The following is a 24,417-nucleotide window of genomic DNA, read 5'->3' on the forward strand; positions in this document are numbered from 1 at the left end:
TGTACAAAGGAAAGCATTACTGTTGCTTAAGTAGATACGTCATTAACTGTTTTTTGAAGCTGGACATGTTTTTAAGTTCTCTAACATACCGAGGGAGGTTATTCCAGAGTCGGGTTCCCGCTACTGTAAAGGACTTGGAGAAGGTGACTGAGCGATGCAGTGGAACAGAGAGGATTTTATTATGATGGGAACGTGCGTTTCTGTCATTTTGTTCAGACATAAGCGTTAAGGACGAGGAGAGATATGAGGGACAGTGTACATTCATAAGGCAGTAGATGAGACAGAGTGTATGGAAATCTCTGCGTTTGTCTGCACGCAGCCAGGACAATTTTGCATATGCTCGTGAAATGTGATCAAAAAGTCGAACGTCACAGATATATCGGACGCAGGCATTCATAACCAGTTCCAGACGTCGCGAATTTCCCTGAGAGAGGCCTTGTAGGATAATATCGCTGTAATCAATGATTGGGAATATAAGCGTTCGTACTAATTTCTTTTTCAGATCGAAAGGGAAGAGTTTTTTATATTTTTGTAAGACATGAAGGGATGCTGATGCTTTTTTGCACACTGCAGTTTGTGCTCTGTCCAATTTAGATTTTCATGTATTATTACTCCCAAACTCTTTGCTGAGGGAGAGAAGTTAATATTTGTTCCATTTAGGATAAGAGATGGTACAGATTTCCGATGTTTTGGGCTAATGAGCTTAGAGTGACCAACAAGTACCGCTTGGGTTTTAGATGGGTTTAGTTTTAGTCCTATGTCCTGTGGCCATTTTGATAGTGCATCGAGATCAGTATTGAAGTTTTCAATAGCTTTCTTCAGATTGTTTGGTTCCGCACTTAGATACAACTGAAGGTCATCAGCATACGTATGATATTTGCAATAAGTCAGAACCGATGACACATCATTGACATACAGAGAGAAGAGTATGGGACCTAGTACTGAGCCTTGGGGAACGCCTGACACTACCTGCCGCCATTGTGATTTTATATTCCCGGACAGAACGCGTTGCTGACGAGATGTCATGTATGAGCGAAACCATTGTACTGCACTTGGTGAGAAATTTAGACCGCTAAGTTTGGCTAGTCAGATGTCGAAGTCGACAGTATCAAATGCTTTGCTGAAATCTAAGAAGCAAATGATAGTCGCTTCTTGTCTGTCCATGGCAAGTTTCAGGTCATCTGTCACCTTTATCAGTGCGGATGTTGTGCTTCGATGTTTACGGAAACCTGATTGGTATTCGTCTAGTAGGTTGTTAGTAGTTAGGTAGTTGGTGAGCTGGTCATGGACTATATATTCTAAGGCCTTTGATAGTGCAGGAAGAAGGCAGATGGGGCGGTAGTCAGAGGGTGCTGTGGCGATGTCCTTTTTAGGCAGTGGCTTAATTTGTCCCAGTTTCCAGGCCTCAGGGAAAACGCTTGCGATTAATGAGTCGTTGAAAATGTCTGTTATAGAGGGCAGTAGTTGATCAATAATAAGTTTTACCATCTGGATAGTGATGCCATCATGTCCAGTAGATGCTGATCTAATCCGCATTATGGCTTTCTTGACAGTATTGCAAGTGACGTGCTATAGATAGAATTTTTCTTTGCTACAGTCGTTCATCCCCATGAAGTAATCAATGATTCTCTGTTCTCTCTCTCTTTTTTTTTTTTTTTTTTTTTTTTTTTTTTGCGGTTCAATTGTGGTTGCAGGTAATGTGAAGAATCGGTTTAGTTCTTCAGCTGGGACCATGGGATTTTCTGCAACTTTTATTTTGCCTAAACCGAGACTACGGAGATTTTTCCACAGGATAGCTGGTCTACATCTATTGTCAGCTAATGTACGGACATGTCTGAGCTTAGCGTTTCTCACCGCTTGACTGACTTTGTTTCGCTTCTGCTTGTATACAGTATGATTTTCAGGTGTAGGGTGTATCTTGTATGCTCGATGAGCAGCGTCTCTGAGATTCATGAGCTGTTTTAGTTCATCAGTCAGCCAAGGTGTAGGTTTCCTTTTTACTTTTCTGGTCTTTATTGGAGCGTATTTGTCATATAGTTTAGTAATTTTGGTAGTGAAATCTTGGAGTTTGTCGTTTATGTCCATGAGGGGAGTAGAGGTCATCCTCCAAACTATTTCATGTGCCTCAGTTTCGAGTTCAGGCAAATTTATGCGTTTGAAGTCTCGGTATGTAGACAGCTTTTGTTTCTTTCTAGGACATTCTAGTGAATACGTCATGAAAATAATGTCATGGGCCGACATGCTAGGTGCAAATATTTGAGAGGTGCGGATTATTCTGTTTGGAGATTTCGTTGCGAATATATCTATGAAAGTGTGACTGGGAGTCGTGTGATGAGTAGGTGCCAGCTGAAGTAGCGTCATATTTGAGGAAGAAAGCATCCTCTTAAATTTCCCAGTGGAAGGACTATTGCACAGAAAATTAATGTTAGTGTCACCTGCTATAATTACATGTTCATATGACGATTCGAGACTGGAGAGGGCAGTTTCGAAGCAGGCGAACCCGCCTACTTTAGGAGGTTTGTAAAGGACACATATTAAGCACTTTCTGTTAAGGGATTTGATCTCTATGAACATATATTCCTCTTGTTTATCTACAATGTTGTCGGATGTGTGTAGTACAGTAGGTGACAAATCAGAGCGTATGTACGCCCCTACTCCGCCCCCTCGTCTGTTGCATCTGTCGTGCCTGAGGAAGATATAGCCATCTAGGTTTACGGAATTTGTAGGAATTCTTGGTTTCAGCCAAGTCTCTGACAAAAGTATTACGTGTATATCAGTAGTCTGAAATATATATTTGAACTTGTCGAAGTGAGCTGGCAGAGATTGGACATTTGCATGTGCAATATGCAGCTTGGTGCGTTCGGGTGTTGATTTCCCGAGGAGACTGCCGACAGATGTTTGCGGGTCGTGGTTAGCAGTGACAAGAGGGTCTGGCATAAGGAATGCGGAAGGCGTGTGAAGGAGAGGGGGTGAGGGAGTGTCCACCCAGTTCTGAGCAGGGAGAGCGGCCGAGAGGGGGAGGGGGTGGGTCCCCGGGGAGGCAACTTGAACTGCGGCCAAGGTCAGCGAGGTCTGCAACGGTTCTGGAAGTAGCCGTGGGCCGGCAGGGGAAGGAATTTCGCTAAACACAACGGGAGTAATCTGCACGAAACGGTAGAGTGTGATATTAATTGCACTTATGAGGATAACAACTAAAGTATGATGGTGGATTGGTAATTAAAGATGGAAGTGAGACTACCTTATGTAATAATTATCAAAATTACATGAGAAAACAATTATAGATTAAAATAGTTGTGTGGAGAAACGAAAAGTTGATAATACAAATAATAACAAAATTACATGAGAAAACAATTAGAGATAAAAAAATAGTTATGTGGAGAAACGAAAAATTTGATGATATAAGTTATGGTTGACAGTGTAAACAATATAAACATACAGGTTAGTGGCAGCAAGATTGGACTGATTTAGCTTCTAAAGCATAGGCTTTCGAGTTCATTAACACTGCAAATTGTTCTCTTTCCGTTTTCGGTCTTAACCATTATCCTGCCGTCATTTTCCATACATTCTGTAGCCCAAATTTCGAAATCGCTCTCTTCAAAATGTTTAGTCTTTCAGATGTCAGATCCTCGCGTACTGTCAGATCCGACTTCGCGAGATTCTTCTTTGCTCTGAAGATTTCAGATCTTTTCCTATAGGACACAAATTTCACTATTATAGGTCTTGGTTTTGTAGAACCTGGCGACCTACGACCCACTCTATGACTTCTGTCAATGTCACTCAGAGTCACCTGCACGCCTAGCTTTTCTTGGACAAGGTTTATCACTTGTTCGTCTGTGTTCTCTCTGCTGCTCTCTGGAATTCCGAACAGTCTGAGATTATTGCGTCTCTGATATTGTTCGAGCTCGTCCGTCTTCTCGACCAATTTCTGTTCGAGAAGTCGTGCTTTCTCCTCACTTGCTTTTAACGATGCGTCCAGTGCACGGATCTCGCTCGCATTCGCCTCCAGAGTTTTCTGTATTTTGTCCGTCACTGCTGCAGTGGCGGCATCAGTGATGGTCTGAACAACGAGCCCGAGCGTCTCCTTGTCCTGCAGCGCGGCACTCACCTCACCTCACCTCACCTCAGCCTTCACGAGTGCGGCGATGTCGGCGATGCCGGGCGAAGCGGCCGCAGCTCCCGGTGTGGACTCCATGCCTGCGCTGTCTCCGGCCTGGCCGTTGGCTGCACTGCGCGTTGTTCGGCGATTTTCCATTTTAAGTGCGATTCCGTGTAATTGGTGCTCAGTATGTGATGTAAAATACGACACTCGGCAGTAGATATACGGCTTTAGTATATGTAGACTAGCCTAACAGCTTAAAACACCTCCAGATTTCACGTAAACTTGCGAGCCAAGCCAACGCACGTCACTCACTCGCCGCCATGTTAGTCACGAACACGTGAGGCAATACTGACCTTACGACTTATCTTAGAAGAAAGATTAAGGAAAGGCAAACCTGCGTTTCTAGCATTTCTAGACTTAGAGAAACCTTTTGACAATGTGAGACCTGAGTTTCTCCTGGCGTATACAACTTTCAGATAACTTCCGGGAATTCAGCCAGGTAACACTTTCAGCGACCGCCGATATTTCGGCGGGAGAACACCCCGCCACTGTCAAGGCAAACTGCAACGGACAGGCGGCGTACATGCAAATTTAATACCTCGGTTCTCGGACCCAATGTACTGTAATGTAGTCGTATTAAATCGGGTGATGCTGAGGGAATTAGATTAGGAAATGAGACACTTAAAGTAGTAAAGGAGTTTTGCTATTTGGGGAGCAAAATAACTGATGATGCTCGAAGTAGAGAAGATATAAAATGTAGACTGGCAATGGCGAGGAAAGCGTTTCTGAAGAAGAGAAATTTGTTAACATCGAGTATAGATTTAAGTGTCAGGAAGTTGTTTCTGAAAGTATTTGTATGGAATGTAGCCATGTATGGAAGTGAAACATGGACGATAAATAGTTTGGACAGGAAGAGAATAGAAGCTTTCGAAATGTGGTGCTACAGAAGAATGCTGAAGATTAGATAGGTAGATCACATAACTAATGAGGAGGTATTGAATAGAATTGGGGAGAAGAGGAGTTTGTGGCACAACTTGACGAGAAGAAGGTAGGACATGTTCTGAGGCATCAAGGGATCACAAATTTAGCATTGGAGGGCAGCGTGGAGGGTAAAAATCGTAGTGAGAGACCAAGAGATGAATACACTAAGCAGATTCAGAAGGATGTAGGTTGCAGTAGGTACTGGGAGATGAAGAAACTTGCACAGGATAGGGTAGCATGGAGAGCTGCATCAAACCAGTCTCAGGACTGAAGACGAAACAACGACAACAACAGGTATTTAGTTCAATTTAAGGCTTTATCCTTGGTTAGTTTTGCCCTCGAAACCACTGTACAGCTTTTCTTCATTTTGAGATACATTCGGTTCGACGTCTTCACTTCCTGTAGTCTTTTCCATCATATCTCGTATCTTAATGTTAACCATGTCCAATTTCATAAAGGACACTTTTCGGGTGATTTAGTACACAACCGAGCACAACTTTTTCAAATAACAATCTTCTTTTACTTAACAACAGTAAACTGATACCACGTTAAGAATATTCGTTAACGACAAGGCAAATACAATTTACATCTATCTTTACACAATGAACATACGGAATGAAAGCAACTGCCTGTTTTCAGTCACATACTGTAGATATAAATGTACCACATTCCAACAACTACAGTATCAGAGTTATCGTTTTCCTGTGCTATTATCACGTTTTCCATACTAAAAATCGGTGTTAATATATTTTCCCCAATAACTGATTTTTTCTGAAGATAGATTGATTCCCCTGTTTTCCTCCCATGACTTGATGCTCATCAGTGTTACGAAACGTAGAAACACTTGCTTCAGTTTCTACGAGCTGAGCTTTGGTGTACCCTGCATATTCAACATTTAGCATTAAATTTACTTCCGCATCAGCGCTCGTTATATAAAGTGGAAGACACGGTAGGGTTGAGTGCATCGGTACTACAGACATTACAGTGAGCCTGCAAGTTTCCCTCTACTTAAATCATCGTCTGTACCTACAGTATCACCAACATCAGATGACAGATGAACAACACGCTTACTGTTATCGGCCTTTTCAGCTTTGCCTCGGACCTGCAATAAAATACAGGGAGTTGATGAGGTCCCGTATGGCTTCAAAAAATTAGAAGTTTGAAGCTATTCGTGAAAGATCATCGCGGTTTGCTGTAAAACGATTAGCTGCTCTAAGAGATTTTTTTTTTCGATTGTGTCTGACTTACAATGTGTGCCCCACTCGTCGCTCGTAGCACATTAAGGCGAATTCAATTTCTGCCCATTCAGGGTCAGTTCAAAATGTTTCAAATGGCTCTGAGCACTATGGGACTTCACATCTGAGGTCACCAGGCCCCTAAGCTTAGAACTACTTAAACGTAGGCCAAAACAGAATTCGAACATGAGATTGTAGCAGCAGCACGGCTTTGAACTGAAGCACCTAGAACCGCACGGCCACAACGGCTGGCGGAGGGTCAGTATTGTATCATCAAGACCGGATTGCATCAGTGATACTAGCACGAAGGGTAGGAATGTCGTCGACCAGCGTCGTCTACACGGGATCCTTGACGTAACACCACAAACAGGAGTCTGATGGTGTGACATCCGGGCTGTCACGGTTCAGCCACTCCTCAGTAAGCGCGTCGTCCACGTTTCATCTCCCGAGTGAAGTCGCAGCTCACCACCATTCTGGCAGCTTTCAAGATGACAACACGTGCTTCAGGCACTGGAGCAGTGTGTGTGTGGTAGGGTGCGGGCTGTGTTTAGAGAAAGGTCTGCCTTTTAAGGTTTTTGATCCATCTCACTGTGCTAATTTTTGAGGTCGTGTTCTGCTAAAATGGCGTCTATAATTATGTGACACCATTATCACAGTTTTGAATTCTGCATACCAGATTACATACTGCACATTCTCCTAGTCTATCATTTTGATGGATTCCAAGTCAAATCTAAGATAGAGCTGAATTTTAAATAACTGTGAGAGCTACTCGATGTTTTACAACGAAGTATAAGAATGGCGCATAAATTCGTAGCGTTGTTGTTTAGCATGTTGCTATGGGTTTATGTACTGATTGTCATTTTCCATTTGTGGTTCATTGTTGCTGTTTGAGTTTACATTTTGTCATTTTATCACCTGGAGGTACTGAGTGGAGCTCTGGATGCTAGCAAATGGAGTTCCAACTGGGGAAATCGGAACATTCTTCAGTTTGAGTTCAGTAGTGAAAGACAGCAGTGGAGATATCCACAAATATTTTCGCCGTGTACGGTGATTGCGCCAGTGGACACAGAATGGCAAAGAAAATGGACAGGACAGACAAGCCTCCAAACAGTACTTTGTATGAAGAGTCATGGGCGTCCAACCATTTAGCGACTAGTGGTATTTTCGCTGTCCTGCTTCCTTCTGACGAAGCTTACGACAGTAGCACGTGAGCATTCGACAAGCTTCGCCGTTTTCGAGTACTCGTTCCCAGGCCCTGCCTTATAGTAACCTGCCCTCTGCCTTCGCCCGGGTGCCCCCGTCCTCGTGTGCTGCGCTCACACACGCCTGTTTCGGCACGACGCCGCCAGGTGGCTCGCCAGTGCGCGAGGCTCGCGCTGCCGGGCGGTCGCAGCAGCGGCAGCAGAGCAGGCGGCGACTGCGGCGGCCATGGCCACGCGCTCCCACTGTGCGCTCGCGGCTGCCCTGCTGGTGGCGATGGCGGCGACGAGTGAGTCAGTCAACTGGTTTAACACAATGTTTTTACACATTCTGTCTTCGTTATCAAGCGTTAACCAATGCATCATTTAATTTGTGTTCTTTTCTCCTGACTAGTTTATAATGGCCTACTATGATTTCCTGCCAATCTGTTAATCTCGGAGCACCATTTTCATCCTCTGTTATTTGCTGTATACAGGTTTGTTCAAAAAGTAGCGGGAACTTTTAATTTCGAGGATTGTGTTAGTCAAATTCTCGCGATTTTTCGTTGTTTATCGGCCATCATGTCAAACTATGTTTTCACTGATCGCTGTATTGAACGTTTAGTGGGTCCTCAGTTGTCACGTAAGTGAGCTGTGTTCGCTTAGGAGTGACGATTGCTGATTTGTCTCCAAAATGAGTCAGACAGTTTGCATTATATTTTGCTACGAAAATGGAATAAAATGTAACAAGGTTTTATGTATTATAATTGCTGCTTTTAGTGACTCTTAGGAGCGAAACAAGGGTTTATGTGTGCTATAAGCGTTTTGGTGGTGGTGGTGAAAAATTTGAGGATGACGAACTTTCTGGCCACCCAACCACATCAAAAACCGACGGAAAAAAACGAAACAAATCATTATTTGGGAAGGTTTTGCTCAGTGTTTTCTTCGATTTTAACCGTGTAGGGCATCTCGACCTTTTGGCAATAGGTCAAAATCAGTTAGAAGTACTACTACCCAAAACATCAGTGCCGTTCTCTAGAAGTAATCCGAAAAAAACTCCAGGATTTGTTGCGAAACAATTCGTGGCTTTTGCACCACAATTTTTCACTTGTTCACACTTCATTGCTTGTTATGAATTTTTGGCAGAAAGCAAAACTGTAATGATGCCCAGTCTCCAAATTCGCTACACATGGCCGCGTGTGACTTTTTCCTGTTTCCAAATGAAACGAACGTTAAAGCGCCGTCGTTTTACAACCTTAGATGAGCTTAAAAGCGCATCGCTGAAAGAGCTACGTGCTGTGGCAAAGATAAGTGTTCTGGAAGTGTTCTGGGAATATGAAAAAGCGGTTGCGTAAGCGTATGTCATGTAATGAGGACTACTTTGAAGAATATAACATTAATGTAGATGAATAATAAAAGTAATTCTAGAAAATGAAAATTACCGATACTTTTTGAACACACCTTGCATGGTTAGAATATATCACACTCAATGAAAGATAGCGTTAAATTTGTTCAGATGTTCTACAACTATTAAGTAACGCTAAGTAAAACAAGAGGAAAACTAAAACAGATTCAGAGAAGTATGTAGCTGGCTGATAATTGGCAAAAAAGAAGGAATCAGACAGCAACCCTGATAACACGTCAAGAACGTCACCCTAAAATTTTGGTGAACGTATCGAATGTTCAGAAAACCCTAAAAGTCGTGTCACATTCGGCTGACCATCAATTACAATAGAGCAAATCTGTTGGCAAAGAGTTGCCGCCCTTTCATCTGAAAATAATCTTCATTCTAGTAAAAGGTGGTGTACTGTGACCTGTACGCCAAAAGGGCCACACACTGGAGAGTCCTCTCACTAGAGCGAGGAGCCATGCGGGGTGGTACCTTGTGAGTAGATGACACACTGAAATGCCTTTTTCACGCACCCTGGTTCCAAGTAGAAAGACACTTCCTTCCCCAGCCTGCGTAGGTTGAGGAGAGCGTCCTGGATATTCTGGACAACTTCATCCACACTGCAGAGAGTGATGGGCACTCAGGGAGTCGGAACACACGATGTGTTTATCACTCCCAACATACGACTATCTGATCTGCTGCAGTGCCCACAAGATAGCCTATATTCCCATCGAGGACACTTAAATCTGAAGGCAGTCGGATCTTGACGACCTCATCTACTTATGGACAGGGACTGTCAAGCACTGTGGAGGACAGTTGTAAAAAATCACAGGAAATCAGCAGAAGAAATCAGTCGTGATTTCGAAAGTGCTACCAGAAGTCCATCTAGCACACTGCCAACCTAAAAACAACGGGGCACAATGTTGGAGCAGCTCCTCACAGGACTCACACTTCTGTAGTAAATGTCTACGGTGCCGGACAGTATACGGCTGGGAACTGGAGTAGTAGTGTAACAGTGGCATCGCCACACATTGTGGGTTGCCTACATCAGGGGCAAGTACACATTCAGGGGCAAACGTATTGTTCTCTTTTGAGGGATGGGTAATTACACCCTCACAGATTGCTTGAACATATCTCTAAAACCTTCTCTCGTCTCGCCACCCATGCAGGCTGTCCGAAGTCTGGGTGGGCCCCACAAAGCGACGTGTCCACCAATGGGCTCACCACAAGCTGCCTCTTGCGCCGCACAGAATGGATGTCACGCTAATCCCTGAAATAAAATCACACATCCTGTCAGTGTCCTCTGCCATCTCAAGTGGTCTGTATGCATGCAGAGACCAGCACATGCAAGAGATGCTTTCCTTCAAAGCAATTACCTGTCTGGGAATCGATCCAGAAATATTGCTGGAGTTAATAAATAGTTAATTTCTGATCATGATGCAGGGGATATATGACGAACATGGTAACTATTTCACCCACCCACCCACCCACCCACCCACACACACACACACACACACACACACACACACACGCACACACAAACAAACACACAAAAATTGATGACATCACAAAACTAATAGCAGGCTGACTGGAAATATAGTAAAAGGAAAAAAGTGATTGTTGGCTACAAAGAGAGAGAGAGCTAACTGGTTTCATCATGAATGAGCATGGGATATTCTAATAACTGCAGCACTTTTTCACTCCACCCATGGTCTCTAAACTGCCCCAGCCATCCTGGTGCGGATTCTTGTAATACACTTCATGAAACGCTGCAGTGCTTCAGAAGTTACTAAATCTGGAGTGGAATATCATATTTTGAAAATGTCACAAATGTTGCTTCAGAAGATGTGCAACAGGAAATATTAATTAAATGATTAATATAGGCATTTACATAATTTGCTTCAAACACACACAGTTTAAAAATAATAGCGAACAACACTGCACCATACTTTGCTCGCATAAACAATTGTATCATGCTCTTGGCGAGAAATGTCATTAAATAATCTAAACCTATTATTATTTGACATCACAACTGGAAGTGGTGATGTATGAAATATCTGGAATTTCAAATTTCGATGTGCATTCCGTAATGGTTTTGGGTTCCTTGAGGACTACAGGCCTTCCATGTGTATTTTCTTTTTCAAAGGTACTACAGAATTACTAAACTGACAGGTTCTCTCAGCTACACCAGGAAGAAGAGTGCAGGAGGAGGCGGAGGAGGAGGAGAAGGAGAAGGTGCACGAGGAGGAAGAAGATGTACCACATGATGGTACAGAGACAACAACAACAAATACCTCTGCAAGACAGAGTCCACTGTGATGTACTGAGAGACACTAAATATAACACACTTAAACCGCGATCTAATCAGGAGTAATAAGTCGTAATGGCTAGATATCATTGTCAATCGGGAATTTGATGCTAGGAAAACCTAAATTGGTTCTCTCCACTACATTGAGAAGGAGGAAGGGCCTATTGCGGATAGTATAGAGAAAACAAGCAAATACCACTGCAAGACAGAGTCCATTGCGATGTACTGGCAAGCACTAAGCATGACACACTTAACCACAAATCAGTCTGTAGCAGCAGCTGCCATGGGAGTATGTCGGAGATCGCCGAAACACTGGCAGATTCCGCACGTTCATGTCCTGATGTACACACACAGTGCACCAATTTCGTCATACACCGCCGACGCTAGTACCCAGAGATCGGTGAAAATTACACTGGCGATAACTTCCACTTCTGCTACAGCTGCAGTCGTGGACGCGTGTGTAAGCAATACCACCAGCCATGGAAGGCATCTAGGGATGGTTGGAATGGTAGGAATTCGAATGTTATCAATATTGCCAGCGCAAACACCTGTTATTTTCAATCTCCTCTCACACTACACACACATCCGCGTCTATCCCCACTCACCCAGCTCACTTCCCACTTCTGGTCGGTGCACTCTGTGCACTAAAAATCCTGTCACAGACTGAGCTAATCTATTACTTCTGGTAGCCAGCTCCTTGTGACCACCTCTGCAGCCAGCTGCAGTGTACCACCAAACAAACAGCTGCAGCTTGGTTTTGTATAGTAGGTAGTTCTAACCAATTCCACCCCGACATGCCACACCCCCCCCCAGATTAAAAGATCCACTTTACCCAATCTGTGATGCCTATATTGTTGACCACATGCCTAAAATTTCTCATGTGAAGTGTAGATTTCTACTTTTATACAAGTTATTTTTAAGGACAGAAGAAATCAGGGCATGCACATCACTAACGTATCATTACATGTTGTGAAGGTCCTGTAATAGTATGACATAGGCTACATTGCAAGTAGTTTTTCTCATCAGGTAGAAATAAATCTGTTCTAATCAGCCTAATATCTATTACATCGTGTTGAGGGTTGAATTACACTTAGGCGCTTTCTTGTTCTACTGATTTTATTTGTATGAACTAGTTTTTGGCTTATTAGGCCATCTTCAGATAACTACTGACTATTGTTTACAAGGAGCTTGTGTTCGAACCAAACATTCTGGGCTAGGATACAACTCACTTACATACAATCTTTGGTTGTAGTATTGTCTTTGGAATTGTCAAAAGGGTCTTTTTGTTCTATAAAACTGTTCTTTAATGTAATAAATCACATTTTATGGTTTGTCAGTACCATGTATGACAAGATTTGGATTATTTAGACTACACATTGTTACAAAACTACAACTGTTTGGTGTTTATTGTGAACAGTTGAAAAAAATGGTTCAAATGGCTATGAGCACTATGCGACTTAAATTCTGAGGTCATCAGTCGCCTAGAACTTAGAACTAATTAAACCTAACTAACCGAAGGACGTCACACACATCCATGCCCCAGGCAAGATTCGAACCTGCGACCGTAGCCGTTGCTCGGTTCCAGACTGCAGCGCCTAGAACCGCACAGCCAATCCGGCCAGCTGTGAACAGTTGCACTGGACACTAATTGTTGGTTGTACAACAGCAATGTTTGTTTGGGGGTTACATATATTCCAAATATTACATGGTTACAGTTGAGTTACAGTTAGAAATGTAAACACATATGGGATATTACTTTATATTGGGATGTCAATTTGTTTACTATTGGGACACTTTGTGGTTAGTAGTAGGTTTACTTTATTGTGTAAAGTTTAAGAGTGATGATGTGCTCAGTTCCAATTGGTCATTTAGAACCAGCTGGGGATTTAGGGCTAAGTGTTTGTTAATTTCAAGTGCTTCTAGTAGGCTGAGTTCACTGCCTTTGTTGGCTATGTGTAGCACTTCTGTGTGGGTTAGATATTCGTGTTCTTCTTTGAGTACATGTTCAGAAAAGGTGGAGTCTGATTTATTTAATATCGAGCTGAGTTCATGTTCAGTCAACCTTGTTGATATGTCCCGGCCCATTTGACCAATGTACAGTTTATTGCAGTCAGTGCAGGTTATTTTGTAGACCCCACTGTTGCTTTGTTTATCTGTTTTGTCCTTGCTGTTGAATAGCAGATTAGCTGTAGTGCCTCTTATATAAAATGATATCTTATAGTTTTGGGATTTCAATGTTTTGGGTAGTTTGATAGTTTACCTAGACATGGAATAGTACACCAGTTAGTTTTTGGTGTGGTTGTTATTGCAGAGAGAGCATAAATGTAGGGCAAGATTTTCCTTCTTTGTTTCTTCTGCAGGATTTTGTCAACTAATTCAGGGTTATAGCCATTGTTATATGTAACATAGTTAATGGTGTCTACTTCTGTTTGGAAAATCTGTTTTGACATTGGTATGGATGTGAGGCGATGTACCATGGAATGGAAGGCTGCATGTTTGTGTGTTATTGGGTGTTATGAACATGAGGGTATTACCGTGTCTGTTGTTGTGGGTTTTCTTTAAATGCTAGAAGTACGTGTATTTGTGCTGATATATGCGTTAAGGCCTAAAAGTTAATGGATTTTTCACCTAGCTGCGTGTAGAATTATATGCTTTTATGTTGTGAATTTAGATGTTCTAGGAATGTGTTCAGTTGTCTGTTGGTACCTGTCCGCATACACAGTACATCATCTACATATCTCTACCAGTATTTAATGTAATTACTGAGGGGTTCATTTTCTAGGAACTGTTTCTCGAAACTGTCCATGAATATTTCAGCTAAGAGGGGACTTAGAGGTCTTGTCAGTGGCAGAGCTCACACCATTATAAAACTGACGGACGCACCAGCTGTGTGGGTGCTGTCTTCGTCAACCGCATTCGATGCACCACGCACTGCTCGGATCTCCGAAGAAGAAACATACCGACGAAAAAAACTAACAACACCAAAAAGAGAATTAATGTAGAGTGACGAAACGTCGGGAATACATTCGTCTAGGTAGCATATGTAAGTAACTGACACTGCAACATCATAGGTTAAAGTAATCGCGAGATAAGCCATTGCAAGTGTGAACTGGAAAATTAACAACCGTTGTAATGACCAGAACGTTGAGTGCAGACAGGCGAACGTGCAAGCAATGTTTTTTACTGTTACTGGATCTCAGTTTGTGGGATGGCGTTCCATGCCTGTTGCACTCGGTTGGTCAGTGCAGGGACGACCAATGAGATGACACTGAAATTATCGTCCAATGATGTCCAATGTGTGCTCGATTGGACATGTGGTGATCGAGCAGGCCAAGTAACACGTCGACACACTGTAGAGCGTTTGGATTACGACAGCGGTCATTGGGTGAGCGACAGCCTGTTGGAAAACACCCCCTGTAATGCCGTTCATAAATGTGAGCGTAACAGATCGAATCACCAGACTGACGTACAGATTTGCAGTCAGGTTGCGTGGGATAGCCCTGAGAGTGTCCTGTTGTCATACGAAATCTCTCCCGAGACCATAGCTCCAGGTCGGGGTTGGTTGCTAGTCCTCAACTGGTCTCGTCGTAAGTGACACACGGCCATCGTGGGCACCGAGGCCCAACCAGCTTTCATCAGAAAGTACAAGCGACCTCTGCCCTGCTCTCCAACGAGCGCTCGCATGACACCACTGAAGTCGCAAACGGCGGAGGTTCCGTGTCAGTGGAATTCACGTTGCAGGGCGCCTGACTTGGAGAGGTCCTTGAAGTAATCGATTTGTAATTTCGTTCTGTCCCTACCGTGCCCGCTGCTGCTGAGGCTTGTGCTGCAGGTGCAGCACGATGCGCTAGATCCATACGCCGTCACGACAGTCTTCCCTGTCGGTATTGCCATGCAGTCATCCCGTCCCTAGTTTCCCTACGACCATACATTTTCGTGACCACCACTACCAGCAAACACGTGCAGTGGCTACCTTCCTGCCATGTCTTTTTGCAGCAACGCAGAAGGAACATACAGTTATCGTAGGCCTCGTCCAAAATCAGCGAGGTGTTGAGAATGGCGTCTTTTTAGCGTTAATCGCATTCATTCACTAGCTTCAACTCACCACGTCCAGTCTCAAAAACTCTCATGACCGACAGAGCGTGTATTTAAAGCAAGCTTGCTCTGCACTGTCATAGTGGCACTAGTAGCTCCACTCTTATGCGACTGGCGCAAAATTGTAATAGACATCATCTTCTAGACGTAGGAACATGCCTACTAACTTTCGTCTGTGTCAGAGAACTCCTTCTTGGTGCTGCGATTTTTTTCCGTCGGTGTGGATTGAAGCTATGCAGCCCCTCGAACTGGGCCTCATACGATGTGGTGTCGCTCCAGCGTCAATTATTGTCGCTGGTGACACCGCTGTCAGTGTTCTGTTCAGAACCGATTCAAATGGCTCTGAGCACTATGGGACTTGACTGCTGAGGTCATCAGTCCCCCAGAACTTAGACCTACTTAAACCTAACTAGCCTAAGAACAACACACACATCCATGCCCGAGGCAGGATTCGAACCTGCCCCCGGAGCGGTCGAGCGGCTCCAGACTGTAGCGCCTAGAACCGCTCGGCCACTCCGGCCGGCCAGCGTTCTGTTCTCCTCCGTTGGTCAACGGAAGCCACAACAATGATATTCCTCCTGGCAGTTCATATCGCTCCGTACTTCATCGCACTACCCATTTGCATGTATCACTTGCTACTAACAAGCCCATTTGCCGACTCCACGTACGAGTTGTGTCTTACAAGATTGCGCGGTACAGCCAATAACGTTGCTGTCATCTCAGCGTTAGGAGCGTCCGACTGTTGGGTTTGTACAAATTCCACAGAACTCACCGATTCGTCAGTGAAGTGACTAAAGTCATTGGATAGCAATATGCACACCTAGAAATGGCGGTACGTACAAGGTACAAAAGGGTGGTGCCATGGCGGAGCTGTCGTTTGTTCTCAGGTGATTGGAGACCATTTGCAGTCATGTTCCCAAGCAATGATGTCATCTCACCGGACAACAACTGTTCGTTCTGGACAATTCGAGCGAATTATTTGGCCACCCACATTGCCCGACCTCCCCCCCATGATCCATGGATCTTGCCGTTGGTGGGGAGGCTTGCGTGCCTTAGCGATACAGATAGCCGCACCGTAGGTGCAACCACAATCGAGGGGTATCTGTTGAGAGGCCAGACAAACGTGTGGTTCCTGAAGAGGGGCAACAGCCTTTTCAGTAGTTGCAAGGGCAACAGTCTGGATGATTGACTGATCTGGCCTTGTAACAATAACCAAAACGGCCTTGCTTTGCTGGTACTGCGAACGGCTGAAAGCAAGGGGAAACTACGGCCGTAATTTTTCCCGAGGGCATGCAGCTTTACTGTATGATTAAATGATGATGGCGTCCTCTTGGGTAAAATATTCCGGAGGTAAAATAGTCCCCCATTCGGATCTCCGGGCGGGGACTACTCAAGAGGATGTCGTTATCAGGAGAAAGAAAACTGGCGTTCTACGGATCGGAGCGTGGAATGTCAGATCCCTTAATCGGGCAGGTAGGTTAGAAAATTTAAAAAGGGAAATGGATAGGTTAAAGTTAGATATAGTGGGAATTAGTGAAGTTCGGTGGCAGGAGGAACAAGACTTCTGGTCAGGTGACTACAGGGTTATAAACACAAAGTCCAATAGGGGTAATGCAGGAGTAGGTTTAATAATGAATAGGAAAATAGGAGTGCGGGTAAGCTACTACAAACAGCATAGTGAACGCATTATTGTGGCCAAGATAGATACGAAGCCCACACCTACTACAGTAGTACAAGTTTATATGCCAACTAGCTCTGCAGATGACGAAGAAATTGAAGAAATGTATGATGAAATAAAAGAAATTATTCAGATAGTGAAGGGAGACGAAAATTTAATAGTCATGGGTGACTGGAATTCGAGTGTAGGAAAAGGAAGAGAAGGAAACGTAGTAGGTGAATATGGATTGGGGCTAAGAAATGAAAGAGGAAGCCGCCTGATAGAATTTTGTACAGAGCATAACTTAATCATAGCTAACACTTGGTTTAAGAATCATGATGGAAGGTTGTATACATGGAAGAACCCTGGAGATACTAAAAGGTATCAGATAGATTATATAATGGTAAGACAGAGATTTAGGAACCAGGTTTTAAATTGTAAGACGTTTCCAGGGGCAGATGTGGACTCTGACCACAATTATTGCTTATGACCTGTAGATTAAAACTGAAGAAACTGCAAAAAGGTGGGAATTTAAGGAGATTGGACCTGGATAAACTGAAAGAACCAGAGGTTGTACAGAGTTTCAGGGAGAGCATAAGGGAACAATTGATAGGAATGGGAGAAAGAAATACAGTAGAAGAAGAATGGGTAGCTCTGAGGGATGAAGTAGTGAAGGCAGCAGACGATCAAGTAGGTAAAAAGAAGAGGGTTAGTAGAAATCCTTGGGTAACAGAAAAAATATTGAATTTAATTGATGAAAGGAGAAAATATAAAAATGCAGTAAATGAAGCAGGCAAAAAGGAATACAAACGTCTCAAAAATGAGATCGACAGGAAGTGCAAAATGGCTAAGCAGGGATGGCTAGTGGACAAATGTAAGGATGTAGTGGCTTATCTCACTAGGGGTAAGATAGACACTGCCTACAGGAAAATTAAAGAGACCTTTGGAGATAAGAGAACCACATGTATGAACATCAAGAGCTCAGATGGAAACCCAGTTCTAAGCAAAGAAGGGAAAGCAGAAAGGTGGAAGGAGTATATAGAGGGTCTATACAAGGGCGATGCACTTGAGGACAATATTATGGAAATGGAAGAGGATGTAGATGAAGATGAAATGGGAGATACGATACTGCGTGAAGAGTTTGACAGAGCACTGAAGGACCTGAGTCGAAACAAGGCCCCCGGAGTAGACAACATTCCATTGGAACTACTGACGGCCTTGGGAGAGCCAGTCCTGACAAAAATCTACCATCTGGTGAGCAAGATGTATGAAACAGGCGAAATACCCTCAGACTTCAAGAAGAATATAATAATTCCAATCCCAAAGAAAGCAGGTGTTGACAGATGTGAAAATTACCGAACTATCAGTTTAATAAGCCACAGCTGCAAAGTACTAACACGAATTCTTTACAGACGAATGGAAAAAACTAGTAGAAGCCAACCTCGGGGAAGATCAGTTTGGATTCCGCAGAAATACTGGAACACGTGAGGCAATACTGACCTCACGACTTATCTTAGAAGAATGATTAAGGAAAGGCAAACCTACGTTTCTAGCATTTGTAGACTTAGAGAAAGCTTTTGACAATGTTGACTGGAATACTCTCTCTCAAATTCTAAAGGTGGCAGGGGTAAAATACAGGGAGCGAAAGGCTATTTACAACTTGTACAGAAACCAGATGGCAGTTATAAGAGTTGAGGGACATGAAAGGGAAACAGTGGTTGGGAAGGGAGTAAGACAGGGTTGTAGCCTCTCCCCGATGTTATTCAATCTCTATATCGAGCAAGCAGTAAAGGAAACAAAAGAAAAATTTGGAGTAGGTATTAAAATCCATGGAGAAGAAATAAAAACTTTGAGGTTCGCCGATGACATTGTAATTCTGGCAGAGACAGCAAAGGACTTGGAAGAGCAGTTGAACAGAATGGATGGTGTCTTGAAGGGAGGATATAAGATGAACATCAACAAAAGCAAAACGAGGATAATGGAATGTAGTCGAGTTAAGTCGGGTGATGCTGAGGGTATTAGATTAGGAAATGAGACACTTAAAGTAGTAAGGGAGTTTTGCTATTTGGGGAGCAAAATAACTGATGATGGACGAAGTAGAGAGGATATAAAATGTAGACTGGCAATGGCAAGGAAAGCGTTTCTGAAGAAGAGGAATTTGTTAACATCGAGTATAGATTTAAGTGTCAGGAAGTTATTTCTGAAAGTATTTGTATGGAGTGTAGCCATGTATGGAAGTGAAACATGGACGGTAAATAGTTTGGACAAGAAGAGAATAGAAGCTTTTGAAATGTGGTGCTACAGAAGAATGCTGAAGATTAGATGGGTAGATCACATAACTAATGAGGAAGTATTGAATAGGATTGGGGAGAAGAGAAGTTTGTGGCACAACTTGACCAGAAGAAGGGATCGGTTGGTAGGACATGTTCTGAGGCATCAAGGGATCACCAATTTAGTATTGGAGGGCAGCGTGGAGGGTAAAAATCATAGGGGGAGACCAAGAGATGAATACACTAAGCAGATTCAGAAGGATGTAGGTTGCAGTAGGTACTGGGAGATGAAGAAGCTTGCACAGGATAGAGTAGCATGGAGAGCTGCATCAAACCAGTCTCAGGACTGAAGACCACAACGACAACAACAACAACATTGCCCGACATGAATCCCATCCAGTATTTTTGGGTAATAATCGAGAGGTGACCTCGTGCACAACATCCTGCTCCAGCAACACTTTCCCAATTAAGATCGGCTGTGAAGCAGCATCGACCAGTACCTCTGCAGGGGACTTCCAACCACTTGTTGTGCCCATGCCACGCCGAGTTATTGCACTGCGCCGGTCATAAGGAGTTTCGACACGGCATATCTAATTTCTGATGACTTTGGTCACCTCACTGTATGTTAAAGATCCCAGCCACTGAGGAAAGCACTACTGTGGAACGACAAATACACTGGCTGGTGGACGTTCTTCCTTCTAGAAAACAACCATCACTCAAGTATGTTCCTGAATGAGTGACCCATTGCATAATCTTCACATACGTGTAGATTGTAAATGGTGTTAATGTACCTACCTACAGCAGCTGTCTTCAGATGCTTATATACATATAAGTGTGAAGCACACTTCAGGTATTTCTTGCTTGCTGTACTCATCATGATGGAATAGTAACTGCCAGCAGTTTGTTTTAGAGCTTTCTATATTCGTGTACAAAAGTGCATGGGTTGGATAAAAATCGTGGCAACACAGTTATGATCCATACCAGACGTTGCTGACAGACGTTCCAAATACTCCAAGCCATCAGTGTAAGTGCCCCGCATCTCGATCACCTTCCCCACACCGATGGAAGGCGTCACACACTGTCAGCAAGTCCACCTCTGCCGACTTCTTGCAAGGACTGCCCTATGGCACGTGCCAAGAAGACATTCCTTCATTTTGGCGGACAGCTCGTAATCGCACAGACTGCTATCGGGTGAATTCGGTTGATGTTCCAGTATGCAGGAGCTAGTGCATGTTGTTCGCCATGTAGCATCATGCATGATGGGACGCTGTGTCAGGAGGCTGTTGTGCTCTGACTATGTGCCATTTCAGTCTATATCCATGCACTTTGTTTGTCTTTCCTAAATATGCTGCTAGGGCGCTCGAACTGCCCTTCCGCAGTTTCAGACAGTATGTACAGAAACTGACTCAAACACAGCCGTCGCCGCTCACTGCGCTATTTGTACAGATCGTTTGCTATCAGAAACACACAGTGCCCATGGCATGTGATACACGTCCTTTATTTTATGGCGGTTTTGCCACTACTTTCCATCCAATCCATGTACCTCTCAAACAGTTACGTCGGAAGTGTGGTAGCCTAAGTCTTCAGCTACAGTGGAGCTGACAGTCTGCTGCGCTGGCTGCCATCAGTCGCTGGTAAACAGAAACATGTCTGTCTGTGGGCCTTCAGAGGGCTGTGTGTGAGCACATGAAGCCAAATTTGTCACCAGAGGCGGGACAGTCATCTCAATATTTTTCAATGCCATTCGTGTGCTAACCTTGTAGAAGGATGACCAATCTTCAACATCTGGAGTAGTTGAGACGAGACGACACGAAACCTAACCAGTGAGTGCCTGCTTAAAATGCACTCCAGAAAGTCAGTAAGAAGCCAAGCTGTCACTAGTGGGAAGACCTCTCCCCCACCATCGACCATTCTCTCCTTGGTCTTCACTACCAGAGGAGGAGTCAACTAGAAGCCTAGCGATAGCCCTTCATTAGCTATCACTCTCACCATTGTACAACCGCAAGCATTTTAAGGGCAGATTACGTGTGAAGCTACAGTGGAATACTGTATTAGCCACCAGTAGCTAGTGAACACAGCGTGTTGTCATTTGGGTTGGTGGTTTATTACTAGATGGACAAGGCCTGATCGCTATAACCTGACAACGGGGGTGATGCATGGCACAGGCGAAAGGGTATCCCGAACATCAGGGTTTCAGTGATATTGCCGAATACGTGTCTAGAAATGGTGAACTGCCCTAACAGGTGAGCTGGAATCTGGAACAAATCGCTGTCAAATTTGTAGCAGAATCATTCACAGCCACCAACAGCAGCTTGAGGTTCGAGTCTCCATGTTGGTACCAACTTCCTGCACTAAGTCCACACTTCAGACTTGGTGCCACACTGTAGAGAAACCTTCCTGACTCACTTCAGCAGCAACCAGATTGCAGAGCAGAGGCAACAGGGCACAGCCCAGGCGCAACAGATGGCTTTCGACAACGTGCTCGACACACCTGCTTGATGAACGATTGTCCACCCGTCTGCGGTCGTTAACCGCGTAGTTGGCTACATCTGCAAGATTCCTGGCTGTTTCCACATTCAACTGACGCCAGTGCTGTGGCTTACGACACAGGTGCACAAGCCAGGTGCTTACAGCAATCGTCAACAAAACAGGACACGAGCACGCATTGTAGTCAGCTGTCCGATCACTAGCAAGTACCTGCCTTGCTGCCAGCCCTTTTTTCGGGGGAGACAGAGTGATCACGTCCCCATTTCGACACAGTGCTGATGTACAAATAGAGAGTAATTTATTGGTTTTGACAGCCGTTTCTATCTATTCATCCAACCTCAGCTGTGCGTTGTTTGACAACCTGACATTATGGCCATCCGGCCACTCTTGGAGTCGGCTATAAATTGCCTCAGAAGTTGTGGCATCATCTTCAGTAGGTATCAGAACTTGCGTCGTCCACGCAGCATGCAGAGTGGACCTCAACCTACAATGCTAACAGAGTGGGGTGAGTGGAGAAACTGTTGGTTATTTTCGATATGTGTGATACACATGGATCTAGAATAGAGTGTCACCAAAGCGTAGAGATTACTTTGGATACGCCAGAGGAACTGGCTGATGTGTCTGAGTTTTGGGGCAACAAGAGGGAGCAGAACCTGGGACTGCTAGATGTTTACAGTATAAATACCGGGTGATCAAAAAGTCAGTATAAATTTGAAAACTGAATAAATCACAAATTAATGTAGATAGAGAGGTACAAATTGACTCACTTACTTGGAATGACATGAGGTTTATTAGAATCAAAAAAATACAAAAGTTCAAAACATGTCCGACAGATGGCGCTTCATCTGATTAGAATAGCAATAATTAGCATAACAAAGTAAGACAAAGCAAAGATGATGTTCTTTACAAGGTAATGCTCAATACGTCCACCATCGTTCCTCAACAATAGCTGTAGTCGAGGAATAATGTTGTGAACAGCACTGTAAAGCATGTCCGGAGTTATGGCGAGGCATTGGCGTCGGATGTTGTCTTTCAGCATCCCTAGAGATATCAGACGATCACGATTCACTTGCGACTTCAGGTAACCACAAAGCCAATAATCGCACGAACTAAGGTCTGGGCGTCTGATAATACAGCTTCACTAAAAGCGCCTTTTCAGGTAACGTCAACATGCTGCGACTGCTGGCGCATCTGATTCTCTCTCTCATTACAGCTCCTTTTATACACGATTGTCATGCACAGTCACTGACGTTTTGCTGTCCACCGCCATCTGTCGGATATTTAGTGAACTTTGTTTCTTTTTTTTTTGTTCTAATAAAACTCCATGTCATTCCAAGCATGTGTGTCAATTTTTACCTCTCTATCTACATTATTCAGTGGTTTATTAAGTTTTCAAATTTATACTGACTTTTTGATCACTCGGTACTTGAGCATTCTGCATTGTGCGCTGAATCTGTACCTGTAACTTGTTTCATGCGACATAGTTTTGGTTATGTTGTGAGGCAGTACAGGGATTCTGGGTTACTCGTTCTTCAGTCTGGCAATTGGTGCGTATTTGTATTGTGTGTGAATGAGCAGTAAAGGTGTTGAAATGAGATACAGGATGTTACTGTCCAGGAGACAGCTAAAGTACTGATTGATGAAGTAACACAGGGTAGACCAGATAACACAGAATTATGGAATAAGCTTGTAGCTAAACATGAGGAAATACAGTTGTTCCAGACACTGAACCATCTAACAGATCCATCTGCCACTAGCCTAGTCTGTACCTTTTGCGGATGTGATGTTGTTCGTGGAGAACCTGACAATGTCACAGAGACTTGGTGTTTGAGCAGTTGTTGCAGGTAGCAAAATTAGGTCTAGGAAGAGAGGCAAAAACTTTTTGTAGATACACGGAAACACTGAGAAAGGGGGACACGTTTGAACATATAAAATGGAGACTTCTGTAGAGGTTCAGGAAGTAGAAGAGTGCAAGTTTCTGTCAGGAACATTTGAGTGATATTACAAAGAGGCAAGTGGAAGGTATAGAGGATTTTGCTGACAGAATAAAGAAAGCGGACGTACATATGTATGAGCTGGATCAGTTTTTCTACAGGAGCAGAGCAATGAATTTAATAGACAGAAACTCGACTGCGCTGACGAGGACTTGCCTCATTGGTCATAGAAAAGTCAGACAGTGCTGGACATAGTTCTTCAGAACCAAATGTTAGGGAGCGCGATACTGGTTAACTGCCTGAAAACAGAATCCAGGAGAGGACCAGGTTCTTTTAAGGCATCTTTTTGCTGGTTAGCACTCAGAACACTAGTCACAACTGAAATGACATGGTGAAAGAAAACGTAAAAATACTAGTCTTCCTTTTTGTAAGCAGATGAACCAAAATAACTTCTCTGGCAGATTTCTTCGCCGCCGGGCTCTTCTCTGCCACGCTTCTCCACTGAGGTCCTTCTCTGCACGTCATCCACTGAGCAGTGAGGTGTCTCTGAGCATATGAGCTGGGGACCTGAACAAGTTTTCTAATGAGCTGAACTTGCAAGGAGAGGTCCCCAGCAGTGGGACAGACTTTTTGAAAGATCTATGTGTTGATGCAGGATGAGATCCCAGGTATCACAACTTACAACGATTCCCCATGGTGAGTCTTCGTTTGCGAGTAATCGAAGAAAATTGTTGTTGTTTTGAGTGACAATTAACAGCGTTAAATAGATGGTATGGAACTGAC

General features: G+C 43.8%; 1 protein-coding gene across 1 annotated transcript in view; it reads left to right on the forward strand.

The window, feature by feature from the left end:
* The first annotated feature begins 7,725 nt into the window (after positions 1–7,725).
* The window catches only part of LOC124551195 (venom protease-like), a 220,675-nt gene continuing 203,983 nt past the window's right edge, over positions 7,726–24,417 (forward strand). The window contains exon 1 of the mRNA XM_047126183.1: positions 7,726–7,804. Coding sequence (XP_046982139.1) covers positions 7,744–7,804 — 61 coding nt within the window. The 5' untranslated portion in view covers positions 7,726–7,743. The remainder of the gene's footprint in view (positions 7,805–24,417) is intronic.

This window comes from Schistocerca americana, chromosome 9 (assembly GCF_021461395.2).
Source record: "Schistocerca americana isolate TAMUIC-IGC-003095 chromosome 9, iqSchAmer2.1, whole genome shotgun sequence".
NCBI lineage: Eukaryota > Metazoa > Arthropoda > Insecta > Orthoptera > Acrididae > Schistocerca > Schistocerca americana.